At 41.4% G+C, this 26,657-nt stretch overlaps 2 protein-coding genes across 5 annotated transcripts in view; both read left to right on the top strand.

The window, feature by feature from the left end:
- The first annotated feature begins 1,988 nt into the window (after window positions 1-1,988).
- Window positions 1,989-26,657, top strand: part of Sec11a (SEC11 homolog A, signal peptidase complex subunit) — a 42,445-nt gene continuing 17,776 nt past the window's right edge. Inside the window, exons 1-2 of one of the 4 annotated variants that reach the window (XM_033761099.1) lie at window positions 1,989-2,371; window positions 21,481-21,590. In XM_033761099.1, the coding sequence (XP_033616990.1) occupies window positions 2,321-2,371; window positions 21,481-21,590 (161 nt within the window). In that variant the 5' untranslated portion in view covers window positions 1,989-2,320. The remainder of the gene's footprint in view (window positions 2,372-21,480; window positions 21,591-26,657) is intronic. The other 3 variants (XM_019207055.2, XM_033761098.1, XM_010621115.3) reach the window with 3 other exon arrangements.
- LOC117285212 (myocilin opposite strand protein-like) lies at window positions 11,886-12,570 on the top strand. Its single transcript, XM_033761100.1, has one exon. It carries the CDS (start codon window positions 11,987-11,989, stop codon window positions 12,242-12,244), a length of 258 nt encoding a protein of 85 aa, XP_033616991.1. The 5' UTR covers window positions 11,886-11,986; the 3' UTR covers window positions 12,245-12,570.

Raw genomic sequence — 26,657 nt, 5'->3', positions numbered from 1 at the left:
AAAAAAAAAAAAAAAAAAAAAAAAAAAAGAATGCCTAGAGACAGCGTTTGCAATGACAGTCTTAATAATTTCATATGTTCATGTGACCCAGACCCTAAATACCCGCTCCCTCAACACACACACAGCGTAAAAAAGGAGAGGTTTATTTTGGCTCACGTTTTTAGTCAAAAGTTGTCCAGCTCCATGGAAGGAAAGCAACTGAGGTCATGGAGAGCAGGAAGCAAAAGGAGAGGAGCCCAGAGATGCCCTTCCAGGTCACACCTCAGTAACCTGCCTCTTCCATCCAAGTCCTACCTCCCAACCATACTTGGCTATACTGGCCTGCGATTCAGTCACCTTTTAAAAGCCCTACCTCTGAGCACATGAGGCTTTTGGGGACACGTCTAGTTGTAAACTACAATACTCACATGACTTCAGTTATATTTAACAAGTATTTACTGAGTACCTGATATATGCCAGACTGGAAATTTAATAGTGCACAAGACACTAATGTTTTTTTTTTTCTTTCTCATAACAGCTTTATTGTGATAAAATTCATATGCCATACAATTCACCAGTTTAAGTGTGCAACTCAATGGTTTTTAGCATATTCACAAAGCTGCTCAGCTAGCACCCTCCAGAAGAAACCCCAGGCCCATCAGCAGCCACTCTTTCCTCCAACTCTCCCAGCCCCAGGGGTCCCCTGCTTTCCAGCTGAGAGTTTGGCTGTTCTGGACATTGTACATAAATGGAATCACACAATACTTGGTTTGTGCGACTGGCTTCTTTCACTAAACATATTCTTTCAAACTCATCCATGTTGTGAAGCTTCTTGGTTTTGTTTTTGAGACAGGGTCTCACTGAGTAATTCAAGCTGGCCTCAAACTGGTGGAGATCCTCCAGCCTCAACCTCCTGCGTGCTGGGATTACAAGCCTGTGCCAACATACGCTGGTGTGATTTTTCTTTTAAATTTTTTCCCTTTTTCATGTGTGTGTTTGCATGTTACCTGGGTTGAATTCTCAGGTTGTTGCACAACCTCTCTTGTACTTTGTGTGTACGTGTGTGTGCAAACGGATCGAACTTAGGACCTTCCACTTGCCAGGCAGGTGCATTGCCACTTAACTACATCCCTGGCCCTACCAATTTTTTTTTATTTTTTGGGGGATACTGGGAATTAAACTCAAGGCCTTCACAGTGAACTACATCCCCAATCTTTTTGGTTTTAAATTTTTTTGGTACCAAGGATTGAACTGGGGATCTTGAGCTTTCCACGCAGGCAGCTGCACCATTAACCTAAATCCTCAGTCCTGTTTTTGTTTGAGACAAGGTCTTGCTGTGCAGTTCAGGCTGGCCTCCTTGAGCTCTGTTCAAGGCCAGTCTGGTCTACATAGCAAGACTTTGTCTCAAAACCAAATTAAAATTAAAAGTTGAGACAGCTCCTCAGTAAATTGCCAGGCTGTGTTCGCAATCTGCAATCCTCTTTCCTGAGAGTGGTGGGATTACAGGTCTGAGCCACCAGGTCTGGCAGAAAAAGTCAAGAATGGGGAGAAAGCAGCTCAGCTAGTGGCAAATGCCTGTAATCCCTGTACCCTAGGAATTCAAAGATCGGGTCCAACTTGGGTAACTTACTAGATCTTATCTCAGGAAAAAAAAAGATTTAAAAAATGATATGAAACTTAAGTGATAAGGCCCTGCGTTAAATATCCACTGTGGGATGGGGTGGGGGTTTCGTGAAAGTCTTCCTAACCACGGGAACCACTAGTGGCCTCATCGCACTGTAGCGTTGTTTTGGCTGTTTTACAATCGTAACGGGCATTTTCTTCTACTGAACTACAAACTGCAGTACTTCCAAAGTCTCCACTACAGTCCACTTTTAAGTGAAAAGTACGCCAGGAAACCAGCTCCGCCGCCGGATTCGCGTAGCGAGGGACGGCAGCGTGCAGAACCCGAGAACAAACCGCCAGGCGCCACGTCCAGGCCACACCCCGGCTCCGCCGTACGAGGGAGAGCCTGGGCCCGCCCAGTCCGGGAGCTGGGGTGCGACTGGCGCGAGACTCGCCTTCCGGAGACCTGTCTACCCGGGTCGGGTCGCAGCCTCGGGGAGGAACCGCTCAGTGGAGAGCCACCTCTGGGGAGCTCCTCCCTGAAAGCGACACCCGGAGACGGCGCACTGGGAGACCCGAAGGGTCGCGCTCTGCCAAGGCGGAGGGTCCCGCCCCGGAAGCGGAAGTGCGGGCGCGGGGTCCTGGCCGCTGAGAACCGGCCTCGTTCGCCTGCCGTTCTGCCTGTTGGTGTTTTGCACCCTTTCTCTTGCCCTGCGTCCCGCTCGCCGGCCCCGCCATGCTCTCTCTAGACTTTTTGGACGATGTGCGGCGGATGAACAAGAGACAGGTGAGGTTGGCGCTCTCCGTGTCCGCGGGCTCCCAGTGTGCCTTCGAGGCCAGAGCGGCCGGATCGTGCAGACTTATGAGCCGGTCGTGAGGACCTCACAGGTGTGACCCCCGAACAGCGCCCCGTCTTCAGAATCTGTAGCCTGAGGCCGCGCCGTCTAACCGCTGTGCTTAGTCCGGAGCCGGTTCGGGACCTGTGGGTGGAGCGCGAGGGTCTTCACATCCCCTTTCACCCAAGGCAGCACGGAAACCGTGGGGCGCTCGCTGAGTGGGCATTGGGGGTGCTGGTTGTGTGGACCTTGCAAAACGGCAGACTCGCCGTTTCTTCACAGTGGGTCTGGAGAGACGAGGGCCAGCGCCTGACCACCCCTCCGGATGCTGTGGCTCGGAGAGGGGACTCTAGGCCCCACCAAAGCCTAGCTGCTGCTTTCATTCTGTTGCAACCCTTCCGGTCCAGCTGGGCCCAGAGAGCTGAACCGACTTCTTCAGGGAACTCTAAGCTCGGGATCCGAACAGTCTACTTGTCCTTGAGTCAACTTGGCCCTCTAAATCGGTGGTTTTATTGCCAGGTGTAGATGGCACAGGCTTTCTGATTTTGTCTATAAATCTTATTCTATCTTCTAAGTTGTATGCAAAAAATACTGAGAACCCTGTTGTTATGATTTAGTCATTACAAACGGTTGCGACTTTTTGTCTTCTACACCAAATATATCTGTGGAGTCTACTTTTGCTTGCAGCCAATCTTTTTTATTTTTTCCATTAAGTTTATTGGTAATTTTTAGGTTTACAGTTTGGTTGCCTTCATCATTGGGATCTTGTACTCTTTTCAGGTGTATCTTGGTTATTAGCCAATCTTTTTATAGTATTTTGGTATCAATAGTTATCCTGATGTCAAGTATTAAAATTTTTTCTTGGACTTATAATTTGCACTGTTTATAATTACTGTTTAGGGGAAGTAGGTATATCTCCTCTTACTCCCCTTCAGGCCTTAACTGTGTCATTATCATCCTTTCTTAAGACACATCTGAATTGTGAGTCCAGTGAGGACAGTAAGAAAACCTTCAAAGGACAACTGACATTTAAACTAGGTCTTGAAAGACACTCATTTATTCATACTGGCGATTGAACTTAGAGCCTCACACATGCTTATGGTAAGCATGTGCTCCACCAGTGAACTGCACACCCACCTCTGAATAGCCTCATTTTTGTGAGTTGGTTAGCATTTCAACAATTCAAGATGAAAAGAAAGTTGGCAGAACTCTTGCAGATCTACTGTGTGGTAGAGAATCTGAGGCTGCAGAAATGTACAAGGCATGCTTCCTGCCCACAGAGTTTACCAGACTAAAAGAGAAAAAAAAGTATTAATTACAGTATTATAGAACAGTGTGATAAATACAACAAAATTGTGGGCAAAAGGAAAAGGGACATGGTGAGAGAATGAGGAGGCGGTCCTGCCTTTCTCTTTCCCTATATGGAATAATTGTAGGGCAGAATTGATTGCATCAGGACATTCAGGGTTAGTGAAAGATAAACCTCTTGAGATTATTAGGAGTAAATGGGAGGGATTGGACGGCATGAGGATGGAGAAAGGGGGTTATAAGAGACTACCTGTACGTAATATCTGGGGAAAAGAATTGATGATGACTATAGATATTGACAGCTAATCAAACAAGGGAAACTAAATTTTGGGTTTTATTCCTTAAAAATTGTTGCTTTTCTAGTTATGCCTAGTTATATGTCACTCTCATATCAAATGTTTGTTTTGTTTGAGATTGATTTTGTAGTAGTGGTTTGAACCAGTGTCTTTGTACTGCGCTATATCCCTATTTGTTTATTAAGCTTTTGCAGTTGTGTGCACCTGTCACAATCAAGATACAGAACATTTCTGTGACCCACAAGATCCTCTTTACCCCTTTGTAGTCTTCTGTTCCCCAGACCCAGGCAACCACTGTTTTGCTTTTTGTCAGTATAAGGAAGTTTTCATCTTATATAAATGGAAGCACAGAAAATGTACTGAATTTTATTTTTTGCTTTTTTGTTTTGTTAGGCTTTTTTTTTTTTCTTTTTGAGACAGGGTCTTGCTCTGCAGTTTAGAACTCACAGCAGCCCTCCTGTCTCAGCGTCCTCAGTGCTGAGATTATAGAGATATGCCACCACACTCGGCAATATTTTGTTAGGCACAGACAAGGGGAAAAAAATGAGAGCCAAGACCTGTCATGTAAAGGTACAAGATCCCAATAATGAATGTAATTATACTGTATACCTCCTAAAATGTACCAATAAACTCAATAAAAGAAGGAAAAAAATATTTTGTTAGGCTTTGAGACAACTTGGTATATAGTTGAGCCTGACCTTGTACTTAAAATTCTCTGGCTTTGGCCTCTGAAGTGCTGTGATTACAAGTATGCACTGCCACACCTAACCTTTTCATTGATTTTTTTTTTTTTCCTCTATTTAATTTTTTTAAACTTTTTTTTTTCTTTTTGGGTCTTGGGAATTGAACTCGGGGCCTTGTGCTTGTAAGGCAATGCACAGAGCCACTGAGCTAAATTCCTGCCCCAAAGAGGGGTTTGTTTTGTTTTGGTTTTGATACTGGGGATCGAACTTGGGTCCTTGCGCTTGGGAGGCAGGCTGCAGAACCACTGAGGTAAATCCCCAAGAGTTTTCTTTTTTTTTTTTTTAGGAGGAGTTTCAGGTTTGCTGCAAAATTGAAAGGACAGTTTAGAATTTCCCATATACTCTTGTCTTGATATATGTCTACCCTTCACCATTATCAATGTCCCACACTAGAGTGGTGTGTTTGTTAAAATTGATAAGCTTGTATTGCTGTATTTAAGGTTCACTTTTTGTGATGTAGAATCTGGGCTTGGATAAATGTAATGACATGTATCCACCATTATAGTATACAGAATAGTTTCAATGGCCTAAAAATACCTCTGTATGTTGCCTGTTCATCACCCTCCCTTGGCAGCCACTGATCTGTTTACTGGCTCCATAGTTTTGCCTTTTCCAGAATGTCATATACCCTAATTGGAATCATACACAATTCAGCCTCTTCAGACTAACTACCTTCTTTCACTTAGTAATATACATTGAAGATCCTCTGTGGGTGTGTTTTTTTTTTTTTTTTTCTTTTTTCCAGTGCTAGGGATTGAACTCCTCCATGTCTTTTCATGGTTTGATAGCTCATTTCTTTTTAGTCCTGAGTAATATTATCTGGATGTACTAGAGTCTTATCCATTCACTGGCTTAAGGACATCATGGTTCCTTCAGGTTTTTGTAAATGCCAAGGTGCACAATTACTGGATCATATGATAAAAGCATATTTAGCTTTGTAAGAAACCATCCCAATCTTCTAGAGTGGCTGTACTGTCTTGCATTCCCACCATTCCCTCCAGGACGTGGAGGCCTGAGGCAGGAGTACTATGAATTTGAGGCAAGCCTGGTCTACATAGCAAGACTCTGTCTCAAAAATGCTAGATATGGTAGTGTACTCCATAGTGTAGAGGATTGCCAGGAGTTCAGTGCCAGCCTGAACTACATGGCAAGACCCTGTTTCAAAAACAAATAATTTGGTGTTGTCACATGTTCTGGAATTTGGCCATTTTAACAAGTATGTAATGTGATTGTCGTATTAACTAATTGTTCTATTAACTGTATTAAAAGAAAAAAAATCAATCTTTTCTTTTTTGAGATAGGGTTTTCTTATGTAGCCCAGGGTATCCTCCAGCTTGAAATATATCTCAGGCTGGCCATGACATAGAAATCCCCCTGCCTTGGCACATTAAGTCCTGGGATTGCAGTGCAGTCTACCACTGAACCACACACCAAACCCTTGTACAGTGGACTCTAGAGTTATGACTGGCCTGACACGTGAACATCTTGGGTTACAACTGGAATTTTAAATTTACAACCAAAGTCTTGAGTTATGACCCAAATGCTGACAGCTGTGCTTCCAGATGGTCTCAGTTACAGGTTTAACCCTTAAAGAGTTCTGGAAGGAACATTATAACATCCTTTCCTATGCGAAGTTAATTGAGAAATCCTGGGCCAGTGTCTCTCTGAGGATACTGAGATCTGTCTGTATACAGGAGAGAGACTTTGAAGGCTGTGTGGAGGAGCCTGACCAACTTGAGTTACAGCCAGCCCTTGCAAATAAATCGAGTTAACAATCAAGGGCTCACTGTATTAATTTTGAGCTGTTTTATCCCAGACTGGGGGCCTCAAACTCATTTCAGTCTTCCTGCCTCACCCTCCTGAATGCTGGGATTATAGGTATATGCCACATGACCAGCCCTTGTACTAATTTTTAACAGCACTGTGTTTAATAACTGACTTGTAAAACATAACAGTTAGGTTCTAGCAAACCACTGGTTGATATGAGAGTTTGGGGGTTTTTTGTTTTTTGTTTTTGTACTGGGGATCAAACTCAGGACCTTGTGCTTGCCAGGCAGGCACAGCATCACTGAGCTAAATCCCTGGCCCCAAAATGAGAGTTTTTGATGCATCTTGAGGTGACGTTTGTGTGAAAAGCCATCTCAGGACTCTCTTTAGTTTTAAAAACTTAATATTCAACTTATAAAAACTAAAACATGTTGTTTTATCCATCTGGTTATTAAGATCCTCTGCTAAGGTAATTATTTGAGGAGCGTTTGTATGGAACACAGTTATCTTCACTTTGATTTTTTTGGACTGCTTGAAATAGAAACCAGGACCTCCTCATTCAAGGCAAGTGCCCTACCACCAAGCTACATCCCCAGGCTTTTTTTTTTTTTTAAGCACATGCTGTATATTATATTTACAGAGAAATAGTACAGATATTGTTTGGTACTTTGCTCTCTTCTCATTATTTAAACATTTGGGTAGGCACACTGTACCGCATGATGTAGATGTACCAAAGCAGATTTCTTCTCCTTCCGGTGCCAGGGATCAAACACACAGCCTCATGCTGCCAGGCAGGCATTCTACCACCCCACTACCCAGCTTGGTTATCTTCATTCACTTTTGTATACCTGTTTGGAGAGCTTTGTCCATGTCTCTTTTCCTCATACTTTTTTTTTTTTTCCTCAAATAGGGTCTCATTGTGTAGTTTGTGCTGGCCTTGAACTCCCTAATGTATGTAGCTCAGACTAACCTCAAGCTAATGGCAGTCCTGCCTCAGCCTGCTGAGTGCTGAGGCCACAGGTGTGTGCCATGCCTGGCTCTCAAATCTCTTGTCTCCAGCTTTACTGAGATAGTCTTTCAAAGTCTCTGATGATCCAGTCAAACTGTTAGTCATTTTGAATCAATGTGAATCCACACTTAACGGTGATCGTTCCTTCTGGGCAAAATGAACAACTACTATATTGCTCAGAGTTCTGCTCATTGGGAGGATTTTCTTTCATCACAGTCCTCATGTTCAGCTTTGACTGTGGTTAAAATGCCACAGCTGTTTACTGTCATTTGCTGCCACATGATTTATGTAAAACAGTCTACAGATTGAGCCTAAATTTCTTAGCTGGTCCTGAGGAATTCTTCAGGAGGCAGGAAGGAATTTAGTATGATTAGGGACCATAGGTGATGAAGTATTGAGTGTAAACAACACAACAGTTAATGTCTTATTTGTACTGGATTTTTTTTTTAAGAGTTTAGTGGGGTGGGTTTGTTTGCTTTGGTACTGTGAATTGAACTCAGGGCCTCGTGCTTGCCAGGCAGGCACTATGCCACCTAACTACATCTCTGGACTGTTTTTTAGTTTTTGAGACAGGGTCTCACTATGTAGTTCAGATTGGCCTTAAACTCACTAACTACCCTAGCCTGGCCTTGAATTTGCAGTGATCCTCCTGCCTCAGCCTCCTAAGTGCTGGGATTATATGCATTTACCACCACGTGGGCCTGTACTGGAAATTGAACCCAGAGCCTTTGCACTAAGCTATATCCCCAGACCTTTTTAATTTTTTATTTTGAAACAAGGTCTTGATAAATGACTAAAATTTCCCAGATTGGTTCCCTACTCGGCGATCTTCCTGCCTCAGACTTCCACATTGTTGGGCTTACAAGGCAGACAGCTGCCACAGCCAGTTCTTTTTAATTTACCACAAACCTTTCTTTTCTTCTTTTCTTCTCTTTTCTTTATGAGACAGGATCTTGCTATGTAGTCCAGCCTAGCCTTGAACTCTTGGGGATCCTCCTGTGTCAGTCTCCCAAGTGCTGGGATTACAGGCCCAGTTTAACATAAGCCTTTAAAGTTTTGAGAATTCTCTCTATGTACTGCTTTGGGCATATTCCACAAATTTTACTGTTGTATTTTATTTTTATTCAATTCAGAATAGTTTCTAATTCTGATTACTTCTTTTGCCATTGGTTATCCAGCAGTGTGTCATTTGATTTTTCAGATTTTTGGAGTATTTTTCAGATGTCTTTCAGTTACTAATTTCTGTTTTCATTCCTATATACTGTAAGAGTATAATTTACAATGTGTTACTGATGTCTGTTTTGTGGTGCTGATAGTTTACCGTGGTACCTGTTTTGTATCAACTTAAAAGGACTCCAAGTATATCTGTTGGTGAATGTGTCTGCTGTAAATATCTCAACTCAAGTTTGCTGGAAATGTTCAAATCTTTAATTTCCTTGTTGATTTTCTGTCCTGTTGCTATATTAATTATTGAGAGTTTCTGACTATATCTATGATTTTGTCTCTTTTTCCTTGCAATTTTATCACTACTTCATATATTTAGAAGCTAAATTTTGCACATTTGGCATTGTGACATCCTAGTGATCAGCTTACTTCTTTATCAATGTTAAGTGATGCTCATTGGTGTCTATATGTTTGCTGAAAACAAAAATGTTACACTTAAGCCCAGTCCTATCCACAGACAAAATATAAGTGACCTGAAGACCACACTGAAAAGATAGTACAGTAAAAGTATATTGTTCAATTGGATAAAAAACCCCAATTGTATTTCCTGCAAAAAAAAAAAAAAGTACTTTAAATATTAAGATACGCATCTAAGAGTGGTGCTGCATTCCTGTTATTCCAGCACTTAGGAGGCTGAGGCAGGAGGATTGCTGCCAGTTAAAGGACAATCTAGGCTACATAATGTGTTCAAAGCCAGCCTGAACTGCATAGCAAGACCCTGTCTTAGAAAAACAAAAATAAATAAATATTAAGACAAAATACTGTAAAAATAAAAAGACAGAAAAACATGCTAAAACTAGTAAGAAGGGGCTGGGCATTTAGCTCAGTGGTTCTTCCACCTGCCTTGTAAGAGCAAGGACTCGAGTTCGATCCCCAGTACCAAACTAGTAAGAAGAAAACTAGAGGAAAAAGTCAAAGTGGTATAATTCACACAGAAGAGATACTTTTATGCAGATAATATTAGGGACAGTATGTGACATAATAGTTTATTTAATGATTGTAATAAATGTATATGCAGAACTTAACTTCCAGATTGGAGTTTAGTAGATTATAGTACTAAAAATTATCAGCTTTTATTTTGCTGGATTTTCTGTTTTCTGTTTTTCTTAGTTTCTTGATACCTGTTTTTGTTTTTTTGGAATGTTGGCAGGAAAGAGGGAGAAAAAAAGGAAAACAAGTAGAACCATCTAGACTTGGCTCTGATAATTTGTTTTAGCAGATAGTGTGCTTCTGTCTAGGCTTCAGCTCATAGACTGACAGCACACTGCGCAAGTAGGCAGCATTTAAGAAACAATCAGTTACTCATCCGAGGGCTTTCAACTCCTGTCTGCTATACAAATGAAGCGGATGACCTTGATGATTAGATAAATTCCACCTTATAATAGGATGTGTCTGAGCATAAGGACAAGGGCGAATACAAGGGCGACAACGGTGACCTTGCAGAGGCATAGGAAATCATAAATTCTAAGTTACTTGTTTTTCTTTTAAAGAGCAGTTATCAGCTTGCGTAGATAGCTCAATGATAGAGTACTGCCTAGTGTGAGGAGGGCCTTGGGTTCCATACACTGCAGAGAGAAAGAAACAGACAGACAAGACAAGACAGACAATCAAGGCAGGCATCATGGTGTATTCCTATGGTCCCAGCTACTCCAGGTGCTGAGGCAGAAGGAGCTTGAGCCCAGGAGTTCATGGGCAGTCTGGGCAGCATGGCTAGACCGTGTCCGAAAGCAAAGTGCCATAACGTATCTTAACGATGTTAGGTAACTGTCCTCTGACAGTTCTACAGCCCACTCCTCTTACTTTCTGTTGCTGAGACGCAATATCTAACACCGACAACTCTAAGGAAAGCTTTTATTTTGACTAATAGTTTGTAAAAGTTTGAGTCCATAGTTGGCTGTCTCCAAAGAAGGGCATCATGGCAGAGAAACAGCTCATCTTCAGTGGAAGCAGAGAGAGAGTATGTGGAGGAAGGGAGATGGCCCTTCCTGGCCATGCCCCCAGTGACCTACCTCCTCCAACCAGGCTCTGCCTCTTAACCTCACAGTTAGCTATAAACTTCTCTGCAGACTAAGCTACTGATGACTATCACATCCCCATGATCCAGTCGCCTCCCAAAAGCCCCACCTATTGAGCATGCGGCTCAGCCATAACATTCTCTGAAAATGGAAAGTTTTCCTGAACAAGACAGATTTGAATAGACTGGTATGTTGACTATTTTCAGTTTTTATTTCACTGTGGATTTTTATTTTTTGCTACAGAATTATTTTTCTCCCAGTACTGGGGATCGAACCCAGGACTTCACACATGCTAGGCAGGTTCTCTACCACTGAGCTAGACCCCCAGACCTTTTTAAATTTTCTTTTAAGATAGGCTCTTGGTTGCCCAGACTGGTCTCTAACTTGTGATCTACCTCAGCCACCCTAGTAGCTGGCATTATAAGTGTGCACCACCATACCCTGCTTGTGGCAGAAATCTTAAATGTGGTTGAATTATGAGTTTTATGTGTGCATGGTATGTATAGGTATTGGCTTTTCAAAATTGGGCCAATTCTGAATTCTAAAATACATCTGCCCTGCTGAATGACTGAATTAGAGATCATGGAACTATACTTTGTAGTTTCTTTGAAATTCTACAACTCTTCCCTTAGAGGCTATAGACTGGGGCCAAAGTCTGTTGTCCTAACCAGTGCTGTTGATATTTTTAGCATAAAAAGTTTGTTTGTTTGTTTGTTTGAGACAGGGTCTTGCTATGTAGGTCAGACTGCCCTGGAACTCACTATGAAGCCCAGGCTTGTTTTGAACACCAAGCGACCCTCCTGCTTCAGCCTCCCAAGTTCTGGGATTACAGGCGTGCACCACCACGCCTGGCTCTAACATGAAAAGTTTGGAAAATGGAGTCAAAGCCGAATTCCTGACCATTTGTCCTCTGCTTGGCCATGTTTGCTTCTTACCAGCTCATTTCCCTATTTTGTCAATTCCTGTCCAACTTCCTCAATTCAGTCATCTGAATAAAAAAAGATTTCCCTTTTGAAAAGTCACCATCTGGTGGTCATTTTGGTGGCTGTTTGCTCCTCTGGGGCAGGGCAGTAGCTCAGGTGTGGGAACAGAGTGCATTTCTTAGGCCAAGCCCTGAGTTGAGGCATGGAAGCTGTTAAACTCTAAGCTGAGCAGGTCTGAAAGGTGCTCTGCATTGAGATTCCTTCAGCTCTGGGTGCCAGCCATGGCACAGAACAGCACTGTGAACAACAGCATCAACTTGCCCTACCAAGACCTGGCTTCCGAGGTGATCAGGCACAGGGTCACCATGGCCACCGGAGAAGAGATAATTCCAGAGAAAAATTATAGTGCTAAGAAGATGGTCTTCTGTTCAGACATGGAGACAGAGCCTTCTCCCAACAAGACCTACTTCACCGAACCTCCTGCCCCGCTGCCTTTGCCCGCCAAGGAGTCCACTGTCTCCCATGTAGGCACAACTTAAATTACTTGGAGATGGACTCTTCACGTGAGACTCCAGCAAGCAGTTTCAGTGACGTTCTTGGCCATGTCTTTGAAGACTGTCTTGGAAATCTTTGTTCTTTAGGCTTTTTCTTCTAGAACCACTGTTGGGTGTTGTACATCTCCCCCAGTGCACCTGGAGGGATTTGGGGTTTTCAAGCTGAGTCTCTGTGGATGGATTTGATCTGTAGAACACTTGCAGCGGTCAATTACCTTTGAATTTAAAGTTATCAGGCACTGTTTATTACTAAATCTGAATCTGTGAAAAGCACAGGTCTCTGTGACTTAACTCTAAAGATCTGAGGTCCAGAGAACCCTAACATGTTTGAATTTTCAAAACCCAGCCAGGGACACCACTGTTTTATGGCTCTTTCATTTTAATTTAGCTGAGCTGTATCCCCATCCCTTGTACCGGGGCCAGAGGGGCTGAGTTTCAGACTTAATTGACTTTTTCAAAGCTTACTTATAGGTGGTGGAGGAAAATTTCTAACTCTATACAGAAAACTCTGCCCTCAACAGCAGTTAGTACAGAATGATTTAGTGTGGGAAGCAGTGTATTTCCTGGGTCCCTTGTTCAAGCCTCTTAGCAAACCTCAAAGCCACTCTAAAGGTTTTCAAGGCTCCTTGGAGTGATTTGGAGGCATAGAAATGTGATAATTGGGATGTACATAAAAATATAACTTGAGCTGGGATTTAGCGCAGTGGTGCCACTGCTTGTCTCAAAAGCACAAGGTCCTGAGTTCAATCCCCAGTACCAAAAAAAATCTCTTCTCTCTCTCTCTCTCTCTCTCTCTCTCTCTCTCTCTCGCGCGCCATCTTTTATGTCATGTTTCTTCATGGGGTCATGTTAGTGTGCTCTCTCCATACCTGCCTTTACAAAAGTGCTTAGCCCTCTTCCTCCATAGCCAGTAGCTGTGCCACTGGTGTGGTTCCTTTCCTGTGGGTTTCTGCAGCAGTGTGAGGGAGGCAGGGGCCATGCCCTGAGTACCTGTCATTGCCAGCAGGGTGCTTAACATGCATGCCCCCTCCTCCTCCTTAGTCACATGAGGAAACAGACCTGTACTGCCCAGTATGACAGCCACATGCCAGGTGTGGCTTCTCAAATTGAAATTCATTTAAGTTGAATAAGATAAAAATTCAGCTTGCAGTTACAGTATAGTACCTACTGTGTGAGGCGGACATTCTTCTGGGTATACATCGTTGTACAGAGCAATCAATCCCTGTCCCAGTGGAGTTTACCTTCCAGTGGGGGAGACTAACAAAAATACATGAGAGACCAAGTGCGGTGCTGCATGCCTATAATCCCAGCACTTGGGAGGCTGAGGCAGGAGGATCGCTGTGAGTTTGAGACCAGCCTGGACTGCATAGTGAGTTCCAGATCAGTCTCAATTCAACTACATAGTGGGACCCTGTCTCAAAAAAACCAAAAAGTGTGTGTGTGTATGTGTTTGTGTGTAGAAAGGAAAAGGAAAATAACAAGACAGAGTAGGTCCGATGAGAAGTCCTGCAGGAACCAGCAGATTAGTTGCAATTTTAAGCAAAGTGGCCTGGATAGATCTCTTAAGGAAGGTGAAAGCTTGAACCCAGTGATGACCTTAGGTGTGGGGACACCTGAGGCAGAGGGATGAGCAGGTGCTGAAGCCTGAAGGCCAGGTGTCCCTGCTGTGTTCCAGGGACATCAGGGAGGTGAGTTGGGCTTGGCTGGAGCAGAGTGAATTGGGACATTAGCAGAGGAGGAAGTCACAGCAGTCACAGATCCTATGGAGCTTTGTAAGGACTCTGACTTTGAATTAGAGGAGAAGCCATGAGGGGTTTTCAGAAAGAGCCATAATCTGGCTTGCATTTGACTTGTGTTTTTGTTTTGTTTTTTGGTATAAAGGATAGAACTCAGGACCTTGTGCTTGCCAGGCAGGGCAGGCACAGTGCCACTTGAGCTACATCCCTAGCCCTTCTGGCTTGAATTTGAACAGATTTTTTTTGTCTCTCCTAAAGAGAATAGGCTGTGTAAAGGGAGTGGAAGAAGTTGAGATGCTATTGTAGCACTCTAGGAACAAGATAGTCATGTGTAGCAGTGGGGTGCTAGCTGTGGCCAGATTCTGCATCCGTTTTTAAAGACAGAATGAATATAGGATATGAAGGAGATGGATAAAGGTTGATTCTAATATTTTTTGGTCTGAGTAATTGGAGGGCTAGAGTTCTATCAGAGATGTGGTGTATCTGGGGGGGCAGGAGTAGAGCAACTCAGAAGTTCAGTTTTTGATAGTTATATGCCTGACATCTAAGTGGTGAGGTCAAGTAAGCAAGTGAATATGAGTCTAAAGTTCAGGGGTCATGACTATGCTGGGATCAGACACTCAGGGAGTCTCCCGTGGTTGGGGCTAGAAGGTGGCACCAGTAAAGGAGACAAAGGATTAGTCAAAGATGCAGGAAGCTAAGCAAAGAGTTTCCTTCTTTCCTCTATTCTTCTTCCTTTACCCCCCGCCACTTCCATCCCAAAGCCAGAAGCACAGCTGATAGAAAGTAGAAAGAGGAGTCATGGGCAGGGCTGGGCAAAAGGAGTGCTCCTCCTATAGCATGGGAGCTATGCTGGCTCACCTGATCACCCAAAGATGTCTCCACTTGCTTTTCTTTCAAACATCTGGAAGCTATAGGTGCTTACTAGGGCAAATTAGTATATGCATTCTGACAGGTTTTCTAGTCTTGAAGAATCTGTTGCCCATGAGTGAGAGTGGTCGTACCCAATTGTTATGGGCCAAACTGAATTCCTCCACTGCATATGTTCAAGTCCTGATCCTAACACGTGTTGGGCATCCCTAAGCCCAAAACTCAAATCCAAAGTGCTGCAAAATCTGAGATTTTGGGGGTGCTGATGTGATACCACAAGTAGAAAACTCTCCACCCGACCTCAGAGGAGAGGTCAGGCAAGGTGGAGTTGCACTGAAAATACTTCGTAAAGTCACATTCAGGCTATGTGCATAAGATGTACATAAGACACAGATTTACTTGTTTAGATTTGAGTTTCATTCCCCCCAAGCTGTCAAATTACATATATGTAAATATTCCAAAACCTGAAAAAAAATTTCAAAATGCTTCTGATCCCAAGCAGTCCAGCTACAGGATGTTGCACCTCATACTTTGGAATGTGACTGCCTCTGGAGATTTGCCCTATAAAGAGGGACTTCCTTTAAAATGAAGCCCTTCGAGTGAGCCTTAATCCAGTATGATAACTGCTCTGATAAAAGGAGGAGTGAAGGAAACAGGGAGAAAGACCCCCATCTGCAAGCCCAGGAGAGGAGCCTCAGAAGACATCTCCATCTTAGATTCTAGCCTACAGAACTGCAAGAAAATAAATGTTTGTTGCTTAAACCAAAAAAAAAAAAAAAAAAAAGTCACCATCATGCAGAGATGAAATGTAGGAGGCCTGAGTTATGGTAGTTGCTGCTTTGTCAGCCAGAGATGTGCAGGCCTGAGTGCATCACTAGCCTCTCTGTGCCTGTTTTCTCACTGTAGGTGATTTAGATGATCACGTGCTCACACTACTCCATTATTCACAGAACAGATACTTACACCTGTGTCTGACAAAAAGTCTGTTTTTTCCTTTTCTTTCTTGCATATCAGATAGTGTTCTGGCCATTAGCATGAACTGAACAAAAGAAACCAAAACAGCTTTTTTGTTATTTTGGTTTTTTGAGACAAGATTTCACTATGTAGTCCAGGTTGGCCTAAAACTTGTGATTCTCCTGCTTCCTCTTCCCAAGTGCTAGGATTAAAGGTGTACAGGTGTGTTGGCTTCTTTCTTTTGTGTGTGTGTGTGTACACACTGTGGATTGAACCCTGAACTACACCCTCAACTCCCTAAGCAGCTTGCTTTATTTTTTTTTTTTTGGTACTGGGACTCAGCCCAGGACCTTGAGCTTGCCAGGCAGGTGCAGCACCACTGAGCTACATCCTCAGTCCCTAAGCAGTTTTGTGTTTGTTTTTGTTTGTTTGTTTGTTTGTTTTTGGTACTGGGGATTGAACTCGGGTAGCAGTTTATTTTTGAATAGGTGATACTTGCATATGGTAAAAAAAAATTTAAAACATGAAGCTCCTTTTTTTTTTTTTTTGCATCGGTGTCTTGCTTTGTAGTTCATGCTGACCCTGATCTCACCTTGTAGCCCAAGCTGACCTCGAACTCACAGGGATTCTCCTGCCTTAGACTCTCAAGTGCTGGGATTATAGGTGTACACCAACACACCCTAGGAAGCTACTTTTTTTTTAAAAGCTATTCATTGGATGTATTATATTTATTTTTTGTTTGTTTGTTTTGAGATAGAGCCTCTATGCAGTTCAGGCTGGCCTTGAACTCTCAGCAATCCTCTTGCCTCAGCTTCCTGAGTGCTGGGACTACAGGTATGCGCCACCATTCCTGGCAGTTATGTGTTTTATTAACCTTTTTTTATTTTATAAAAATAAAAAATAAAATTTCCTATCTTTACCTTCAAAGTAGTTAACTCAAGAGTACAAGACAAAAACCAAAACACTTCTTATAAAAAAGAAACAGAGGGCCAAGGATTTAGCTCGGTGGTTCCGCTGCCTGCCTCACAAGCGCAAGGTCCCAAGTTCGATCCCGGTATCAAAAAAAAGAAAAAAAGAAACAGATGACATGACTCTTTTCAACACAAATAAACTGGTAATATAGTACTTTTTTTCCTAATTTAGTTCCTCTTCCCAGAGACAGCTACTATCTCTAGTTACTGTGTATCTTTCCAGAAATTACCTTCATTTATAAAAATAAATGATAATTTTTAAGTTTTCAGGAAAAATAGGTTAATAGTAGGGAAAAAATTAAAAATGATGTAAGAACTCTGGACTGGTCATCATAAATTTAGGGTATCTGTTAACTACTTGTTATGAAATGGGAGAAACAATTAGTTTTTGAAGCATGAGAGTAAGCAACAGAAGAAAGCACTACAAGACGTGAAAATGTTCACGGTAGATGACCTACCATGGCTAGAATATTACTGTTTTTATTATATATTCTTTGTATATAAATATATGCAATACTTTGATAGAAATAATTGACTTAAAAAGTAAAAAGTGTGGGTAAACAATGAAATGAAAATTGCACAATACATATTATACTCCTAGATATAACTGTTACTGGGTAGCTCTTTCTAAAAGTGGATTGCCAAATAATCATTCCTGGGTTTTATGGTGCTTGTATCTCCTTCTGGAGTTAGAGTCCAGGTTCTTACCTCAAAACAAAGAATTGAACAAAATGAGCAAAAAGCAGTGACAAAGTTTATTTTAAAAAGTAGAGTGGCTGAGGATTTAGCTCAGTGGCAACAGGTCTGCCTGGCAAGATCAAGGTCCGGAGTTTGATCCCTGGCACTGAGAGCCAGTTTCACTCTTCACTTTTACTTTTTTTTTTTCCCCCTTCAGTGCCGGGGATCAAACTCTGCAGAGCCTATTTCTTTTCTAACTTTAATAAAATTTTACTACTGCTTAAAAAGTGCTGGTAGAAATCTGAAATACTGTATTAAGGTCAGATTATGGAAAACCCTGCCAGGCATCCACACCTGGGACTCTGGCTGATGTAAGAGGACTGCAAGTCCCAGCCCTGCCTGGGCAATTTAGTGATATAGTGACACCTGTCTTTAAAAGGGGGGATTAAAAGAAAATAAGGGGGGTGGGAGATCCTTCAGTGTAAGGCCCTGGGTTCAATCCCCAGTACCAAAAAAAAAAAAAATTATATATATGTATCACTAAATATCAGGTTGTGCCAGTTTGGGCACAGTAAAAGAGGAAAAAACAAGTTAAAAATGTTGTAGTGGACCTCTAAAATTTTCGGTGTTTCTACAGCACCTGTGAATCGTGAAAAACTGCAAATTTCAAATATGGTCATAAAAATGCCTATAAAGTCTCTTCTTATAGTTGAAACCCTAAATATGATGTGTCCTGCAGTTGTGTAATTTAACTTAATAAAACACTATATTAATAAAGCCTTTAGAAGATGCAGGGCAATTTGGTTGCATCTCAGGGATCTTGGGGCTTTAAGAAGAACAAAATCCAGAATCCTTGAGTTAGCTACACCAGGTACAGCAACTTATTATAATGCAGGAATGCTGGTGCACCTGTGAGAAATAAGTTACAGGGCAGTAGCCAGTCAGCATCAAGAACTGATTAATGCTTTCACATTGGCTACTTGCAGACCTCCTGCCAAAAAAACAATTGTGGAGGATATTTGTGGTTTCTGAGAAATTGCAGGAGTTTCTGCAAGCAATTGTTAGTTAGGTTCTAAGGAAAAATCTGCTAACCACCGAGGCCAGGAACTCTGAACCACGTATACTGTATACCAGGTATACTGTATATTGCCAGGTATACTGTATACCCAGAAGGATGCAGGGTGGGCTATCATGGGGAAAGCCACAATAGCAAGCTCTTCTTGGCACCTGTGACCTTTTATACCATCCAGATCTCAAGGAAACCCACAAGAACTTCTACATACGGGTCGGTGCCAGGATCCCACATCTCAGGCTGATATCTGATCCAGGCCATCCTTTTAAAAACCTGCTTGAGTTCTTGCAAGAAGCCCACGTTCAGGGATTTGGGAAATGTTCTGCATGTGTTCTGGGATCTTGTAATTAACAGGTCAGGCCTACTTCCCCAGCTGGCTTTGCCACAACTGGGGATTGAACTCAGGCCCTTGTGTTTGTGAGAGAGGTGGTGGGTCCACTGAGCCAAATCCCTGGCCTGCCACATCTTGATCTCCTATCGCATTAACCATTAATATAGTTAGTTTATTTAATTCTGTTCTTTCCTTTTCTTTTTTCCTTTGTTTTTTGTTTTTTTGTTTTCAATCAATCCTAAAATTGAACCCAGAGCCTTTGCCCTGAGCTACACACTCAGCCCCTTTTTATTACTTATTTTGAGACAGAGTCTTGGTAAGTCACTAAGTTGCCCAGGCTAGGTTTGAACTTGTGATCTTCCTGCCTAGCTTCTATATTTTTTTTTCTTTTTATTGAGTTTATTGATACAATCTAGGTATACAATACAGTTACATTCATCATTGGGATTCTGTACCTTTACATAATAGGTATTGATTCTCATTTTTTTCCCTTGTCCCTGCCCTCCCTTCAACCCCTTCCTCCCCTCCCCATTTACAAACACTTTATTTCCATTTTTTCAGTTTTTCATATTTTTTTTTCCTCTCCCTTACTACCTTTCCCCCATCCTTCCCACTTCCCCTACACCTTTAGCCCTTTACTTCCTATTTCACATTATTAATTATCTCATTAGGATCCTGTGTACTATTGTATATTTTTTTAATAGTAAAAATTAGCTTATGTTGTATATAGTTTTGAAACTTTGGCTTTTCTACTTTAAAATATATTGTGAATGTTTTTTCAGGCCTATATTTTCAATCTATGTTTAAGGATCTTTTTTTTTTTTAGTACCAGGGATAGAACTTGGGACCTTGTGCTTGTGAGGCAGGTGGCAAAACCATTGAGCTAAAATCTCTGCTTTAAGGATTTTTTTTTTTTTTTTTTTTTTGGTACTGGGGATTGAACCCAGGGCCTTACATTGAAGGCCCTCCCCAGCAACCCCCTTTAATTTCTTTTAATCCCCCCTTTTAAAGACAGGTGTCACTATATCACTAAATTGCCCAGGCAGGGCTGGGACTTGCAGTCCTCATACATCAGCCAGAGTCCCAGGTGTGGATGCCTGGCAGTGTTTTCCATAATCTGACCTTAATACAGTATTTCAGATTTCTACCAGCACTTTTTAAGCACCTTTTTCTTTTTAAGCAGTAGTAAAATTTTATTAAAGTTAGAAAAGAAATAGGCTCTGCAGAGTTTAGGACGAGTAAAAGTAGGAACAGAAGTACACCCTACAGAGTGAGGGCAGGCCACATGCAAATAGCACAGTGGCCAGCCTTAAACTGTTGCCATGGTGTCTAGCCACCCTTTTCTGTTTGTACCCATTTTCCAGTCTTGGCCCAACACATTTAGCTTAGCATTATTTCCCTCAGTTGGAATTCCTTTCTGGTATTGTATCTGCTTATTAACATGATGGATGATACAGTAGAATTTGTGGAATAGTGGAAGTTACCCACGCATTAAAGAATACTGGGTTCGAGCTAGTAAACCCTGATAGAGAGGCTAGTGAAAAAGGTGAGAGGCAAAGAATATCTTTGTTTTTGTTTTTTGTGGTTTGTTGTTGTTGTTAATGTTTTGAGACAGGGTCTCACTATGTAGTTGAGACTGACCTGGAACTCACTATGTGGCCCAGGCTGATCTCAAACTCACAGCGGTCCTCCTGCCTCAGCCTCCTAAGTGCTGGGATTACTGGCATGTGCTACCACGCCCAGCTCAAAGAGTATCTTTGAGGAGGGTCAAGGGACCCCATCAAAATGAAACCCCAAACTGACTCAAACTCCCAGATTTATTGAGGAATAACAAAGGCATAGATTTCTGCTGAGAACAGATGTTTGTTTTAAGTATCAAGGCAGGTTAGTGAGGTATGGTGACAGTTTGGCTGAATAATTTTTATCTGATTGTCCCTTAGGAAGCTTCCTTGTTTTCCCTGTAAGGCCCATCTCTGCTAAAGTTGGCAAAACATCCCATCTTCAAGATGTTCCAGCTCCTTGGAGTCAGCAGTCTTCTCTCCTCACCTCTCAGTCAACCCAAGCAGACATTGACCCATTGGGTGTTGCAAGGAGCTGCACAAAGAATCTGTGGAAGTGAAAGAGAAAGCTGGTCGCAAAGCCATGTGATTCACAAGCTGCAGGACTTTGATGAAGTCTTTTCTCTGAGTCAGATTTTCTCAATTATAAATGAGGGGATGAAGTTAAATGTTGACTGTCCTGTGCTTATAACTACTGGAGAAAATTGTGTACTAGAAGATGTTAGAATCTGAGATCCATTACGGTTGGCTGTTATGTAACTTGATGTGAACTGAAGCTGGATGGTTGTGAAGCCCAAATGAAAGAATTTATGTGAAAAGTTGATGCATAAATGTAGCTGGTGTTGTGACAGATAAAGCAGAGCATAGGGGTACTGTGGGTGAGAGAAAGAGGGCTGCTCTGAGAGCTGATGGTTTAATTATTATAACATTATAAAGAATGTCTCAGGACTTCAGCTGCCCTGAGTTCCACCTGAAACTTAGATACTGCTTTTGTTGTTTTTCTGAGTGGGGACAGTGGTGGATCTGATTTCTTCTCTTTTGTTCCTACAGCTGTATTATCAAGTCCTAAATTTTGGAATGATTGTCTCCTCGGCACTAATGATCTGGAAGGGGTTAATGGTAATAACTGGAAGTGAAAGTCCAATTGTAGTGGTGCTCAGGTAACAATTATTTTTCTTTTCAAGGCATGGAATTGCATGGCATTGCTTGGAAGAAAATTGAGATGTGAGTGACTGGCATGTCAATCCCTTTGAAACTACTCTTTCTCAGAAGTGGGCCCAGGAGAAAATTAGTACTCCTCAATTGTGAGAAATTCTCAACCTTGTTAGATGCACCCAATCAGAGCCCCAAAAGGCCCATGACCTTTCCATAAAAAGGTTACTAGGAAAGTTTATTTTTGGCTCATCCCATAAAAAAATTTTCCTTGCACTTTATTTTCCTGAAATTTTTCTCTCTTACATTCCTCACTTCGATACTCCAGGCCTGGTGTTTGTTAGTTCATTAGATTTTATAGGACCTCTACAAATGAGGGTTTTACTATGGCATGTCCCCAGTGTTTATACAGAAGCCTCACTAATTATTTCCATATTTTCTTTTGACCTTTTTTTTTCCTTTTCTCATATTTTTTTCTTTTCCCTCATTTCCTTTCCCCAACCCTTCCCTTTGACCTTTAAATATCACTTCTAAACTAGACTTCATGGATTTTTTTTTTTTTTTTTTTTTTTTTTTTTTTTGTACCAGAGACTCAACTCAGGACCTTGAGTTTGTGAGGCAGGCAGTGGCACCACTGAGCTAAATTCCCAGCCCAACTTCAGGAATTTTGAAGGTGTTAAAACTGCCTCATAAGGTCACAAGTAGTACTGAATTTTTTTTCTTTTACTCTGCCTCCTACCCTATCTTTTCAGTCATATGTTTTTGTTTTGTTTTGTTTTTTTTGATACCAGGGATTGAACTCAGGACCTTGTGTTTGTGTGGCAGGTGCAGTGCCACTGAACTAAATCCCCAGCACTCATACATTGTAATTTTAAAACCTAATTTAGCAATTCATTTTTGAAGAATTTGCCGTGTGGTTGTGTAATTGAACCATTGTATCTCTGTCTTATTTTGAGGCTAATACCCCATTTCTGTAACTCAGCATAGTGATACATGCCTGTAATCTCAGCACTTAGGAAGCTGAGGCAGGAGGATCACCGCAAGTTTGAGGTCAGGATGGGCTACTAGTGAGTTTAAGGCCAACCTGAACTACATAGACCCTGCCTTAAAAAAAAAAAAAAAATATGTGGCCCCAAGTTCCCAGTCTTATTCAGTAAAAAGCTTTGATTTCTGTCAGAGAGAGAAGCCACACTAATTGCCACCCTGGGGAAGAGGTATAGAGGGGGTCTGGGAAGGCTTCTGGGAGAGGTTCTTCTAGGGTCATTTCAGGTAAAGTTCCCTCGGGAGATATTGAAGGATGTCCTAGTTACTTTTCTTGTTGCTGGGACAAAATAACCAACACCTGGAAGTTAAAGGAGGAGAGGTTTATTTAGCTTACAGTTTGCAGAGGTTTCAGTCTGTAACTGGCTGGCTCCAAGGCAGGGTGGCATGGCAGATAGGCATCGCAGAGGAGAAACAGTTCATGGTGGGCAAAGGTAGCAAAGCAAGCAAGAAAGACAAAATTGTATCTAGGCTACCAGGATTAGGGTAGTGCCAAACAAGTCAGTGGTCTGATTTGGGAATCGCATACCCTTAATCCTAGCATTGCACTATGAACCAGTCACATCATCTAGATTCAGCCACCTCTGAAAAAGCCCTGTGAGGCTTTGGGAAGACATCTAGACACAAGCCATAACACAGGACAGTGGGCCTGTAACCTGGGGTGATAAATCAAATAGAATTAGACAAGAGCCTTACAAGCACAAGGTCCTAAGTTTGATCCCTGGTTTAAAAACAAAAAAACAACAAAAAAAAAAGAATTAGACAAGTGGATTTGCTCAAAACATTGGAGTCCTGAATATAACAAACCTATGAAATATATGTAAAGTTAGTTCATACATAAAAGTGGTATTTGGACTAAATTAACTGGTAGCAAGTTTTTTTGGTTTTTTTTGAGACAGCGTCTCACTATGTAGTCCAGGGTAGCCTTGCACTCATAGTGATCCTCCTGCCTCAGACTTCCAAGTGCTAGATTACAGGCGTGCAGCACTTCACCTGGCTTAGCAAGGGTATTTGTATACTAAGTTCTTCTGATTGCCAATAAAGTAAGGAAATTAAGAGTAATCAGACAGTATTAGAGGAGAACTTGGTCAAGAGGAAGGAAGAGACATCTTTAGAGAAAGGTGCAACTTTATGGGATAGGGTGACCTGGTAGATTTTACCTGGCCAGGGTTTTGTGTAACTTAAAGGAATATAATTTTTACCTATAAGCAAATATGCCTCAGTGGATCATGCTGCCAGGATCATGCTTTAGGATTTTTGTGAAACCTTGGAAATAAGGACAAATATTTTTGTATTTATTTTATTAACTTAAATTTCAGATAACATTTAAAACTGACTTTTTCCCCTTATAGAGCTAAAGTTCATTAAAATATTAGCCTATATTTTATATAACTTTTAAAATTTTCTTCCTGTCATATGATCCCACAGTCCCACTACTGGGTGTACATCCAATGGAAATGAAATCAGTATGTTGAGATGACATCTGTACTCCTGTATCTGTCCATTGCAGCACTATTCACAATAGCCAGGAAATGGAAAAACTCTTAAGTGTCCAGCAAATGACCAGCGGATAAAGAACATGTGGTATACCTGTAAACCATGGAATACTTACTATTCAGCCCAAAAAAGGATTAAATCCTGTCATTTGGAACAATATAATGGACTGGGTGGTCATTATGTTACATGAAATAAGTCACTGGGTGGTCATTATGTTACATGAAATAAGTCGACCACAGCATGGTAGCGCACACCTATAATCCCAGCACTTCAGGAAGTTGAGGCAGGAAGACTGCAAGTTTGAATCCTATGTGGGCAATTTAGTGACTTGGTAAGACTCTGTGTCACAATAAAAAATATACAAGGTCTGAAGATGTTGCTCGGAGTGACAGCCCTGGGTTCGATCCCTAGTACCACCACGAAAAGGAAGGGCAGAGGACAGAAAGACAAATAGTGTATGGTCCCTCTCGAGAGTAGAATACTGGTTACCAGAGACCTGGGACAGTGGGGTGCTGGAGAGGTGGGGAGAGTGCCAAGTTACAGTCATGAGTACTGTAGTCCATGGGTACTAAATTAGTTATGAGGAATAAGTTCTAGTGTTCTGTTGCATAGTAGTAGGTTGACTATAGGTAATGATAATGTACTGTTTATTTCAAAAAAAAAGCAAGAATAAAGGATTCTGAATGTTTTTACCACAAAGAAATGATAAATATTTGAAGAGATAAATATAGCTACCCTAATTTAAACACTGTATAACGTGTATGAAAAGATCACATGGTACCCTGTATATATATACCATTTTTATGTGTCAGTTTAAAAAAATAAAATTTGTCATGATGGATACATTAAATTTGAAGTCAGGTGCTCATAGGAGGTTCCCTTGTAATTTACTTAATGTTTTAAAAGTTCTCCCCACTTTATTCCTTTAATAGTCCTCTCAGGCTAAGGGTGTAGCTTAGTGGTAGAGTGCTTGTCTTAGCATGCTCAAGGCCCTGGGTCTGGGTTTGATCCCCAGCCCTATACCCCCCAAAAAATTAATAATAATAAAACTTTTAAATAGTTCTCACTGCATAACTTGTATATGTTTTTAATTGCCATCTATTTCTGAATTCCTAAGTCTTTTTGTTTCTATCAGGGGTGGATACTGGGGACTGACCCTATGGCCTTGGCACTGAGTCACATCCCCAGCCTTTTATGTTTTTATTTTTATTTGAGACAAGGTCTCACTGAGTTGTCTGGGTAAGGTGTGAACTTGTGATCCTACTACCTCAACTTTTTGTTTCTTGCCCCTTTTCTTTTGAAATGTAGCCACTCATTTCACTTGTTTTGGATGTTGACCAGGCATGGGGCATTACATTAGTAAAAGTAAAATTCATTTCTTTTACTCAAAATCTGTCTCTTCTGTTTCTGTCACTATCACTGTGACCTGCTTACAATGGACCCTTGACTTATGAACTTTACTCGTTCCTGAGGGCTGGTTGTAACTCAGGTTGGTCAGTTGAGGTTCAGGCTTGTCTACACAGCCTTCAAAGTCTCTCCTATACGTGGGCAGATTGGCCCGGAATTTCTCAGTTAACGCCACACAGGAAAGGATGTTGTAATGTTCCTTCCAGAACTCTTTAAGGATTAAATCTGTATCTGAGACCATCTTCAAGCACAAGCGGCTCCATTTAGGTCATAACTCAAGACTTTGGTCGTAAGTTAAAACTAAAAGTCTGGTCATAACCCAAGTTGTTCATACGTCAGGCTGGTCGTAACTCGAGGGACCCCTGTAATTGCCAGCGTTAAAAACCAAGAAGGCCTCCTTGATTCTCCCTTTTGCCTATTTGTCCAACTTTGTTATTTTCTCTCCATTCTAACATGTTAGAGTTGTTCTTCCTGTTCTATTTTAGGTGCTCATCATTTCCTGCCTGCGCTGTTGTAGGGACCTTTAAAGAAATGTTTTTATAATCAGGAAAAGTTAATATTTTCATTACAGGAAATGTAGAAAACACAAAAAGTATAGACAATACCATTACCCATAATTTTGAGATATAATCACTATTAACATTTTAGCTTAAACATTCTTTTATGTACATTTTTTACATAAAGTGATTATGTGAATCCTCTTTTTCTTACTATTTGCATATACCCATGTTTATAACATAATATTTTTAATAGTTAAGTATTTAATTATAATAACCAACTATTCTGTTATAATACCTGAACAACTGGTCTCCCAGTCTACTCTCTCATCTTTTCCAGTTTGCTCTTTAATTTAGCAAGTAAAGAGTGTCTTCTGTGTAATAGCTTTTGAAATGATCTCTATTCAGTACATATACAGTTATGGTTTTCCCAGCCTAAAATTCTGTTGTGGCTCAGAGACAGTTTAGCACAGTGACAGTAGATTCTACTTGTTTCCCCTAGTTCAAATCTCACCTGTATCATTTTATTTATGTGCAACTTTAGCTCTTCTCAGGCTTAGCCCCTTGTGTGCTAGCTGGAATAATAGTACTATCTACATAAAGTTGGTTTGAAGTTTTTTTTTTTTTTTTTTT

This window comes from Fukomys damarensis, unplaced genomic scaffold (genome assembly GCF_012274545.1).
Source record: "Fukomys damarensis isolate Sample0158 unplaced genomic scaffold, DMR_v1.0_HiC HiC_scaffold_7, whole genome shotgun sequence".
NCBI lineage: Eukaryota > Metazoa > Chordata > Mammalia > Rodentia > Bathyergidae > Fukomys > Fukomys damarensis.
The sequence above is the reverse complement of the archived record's forward strand: the minus strand, read 5'-3'. Positions and strand labels throughout refer to the sequence as shown.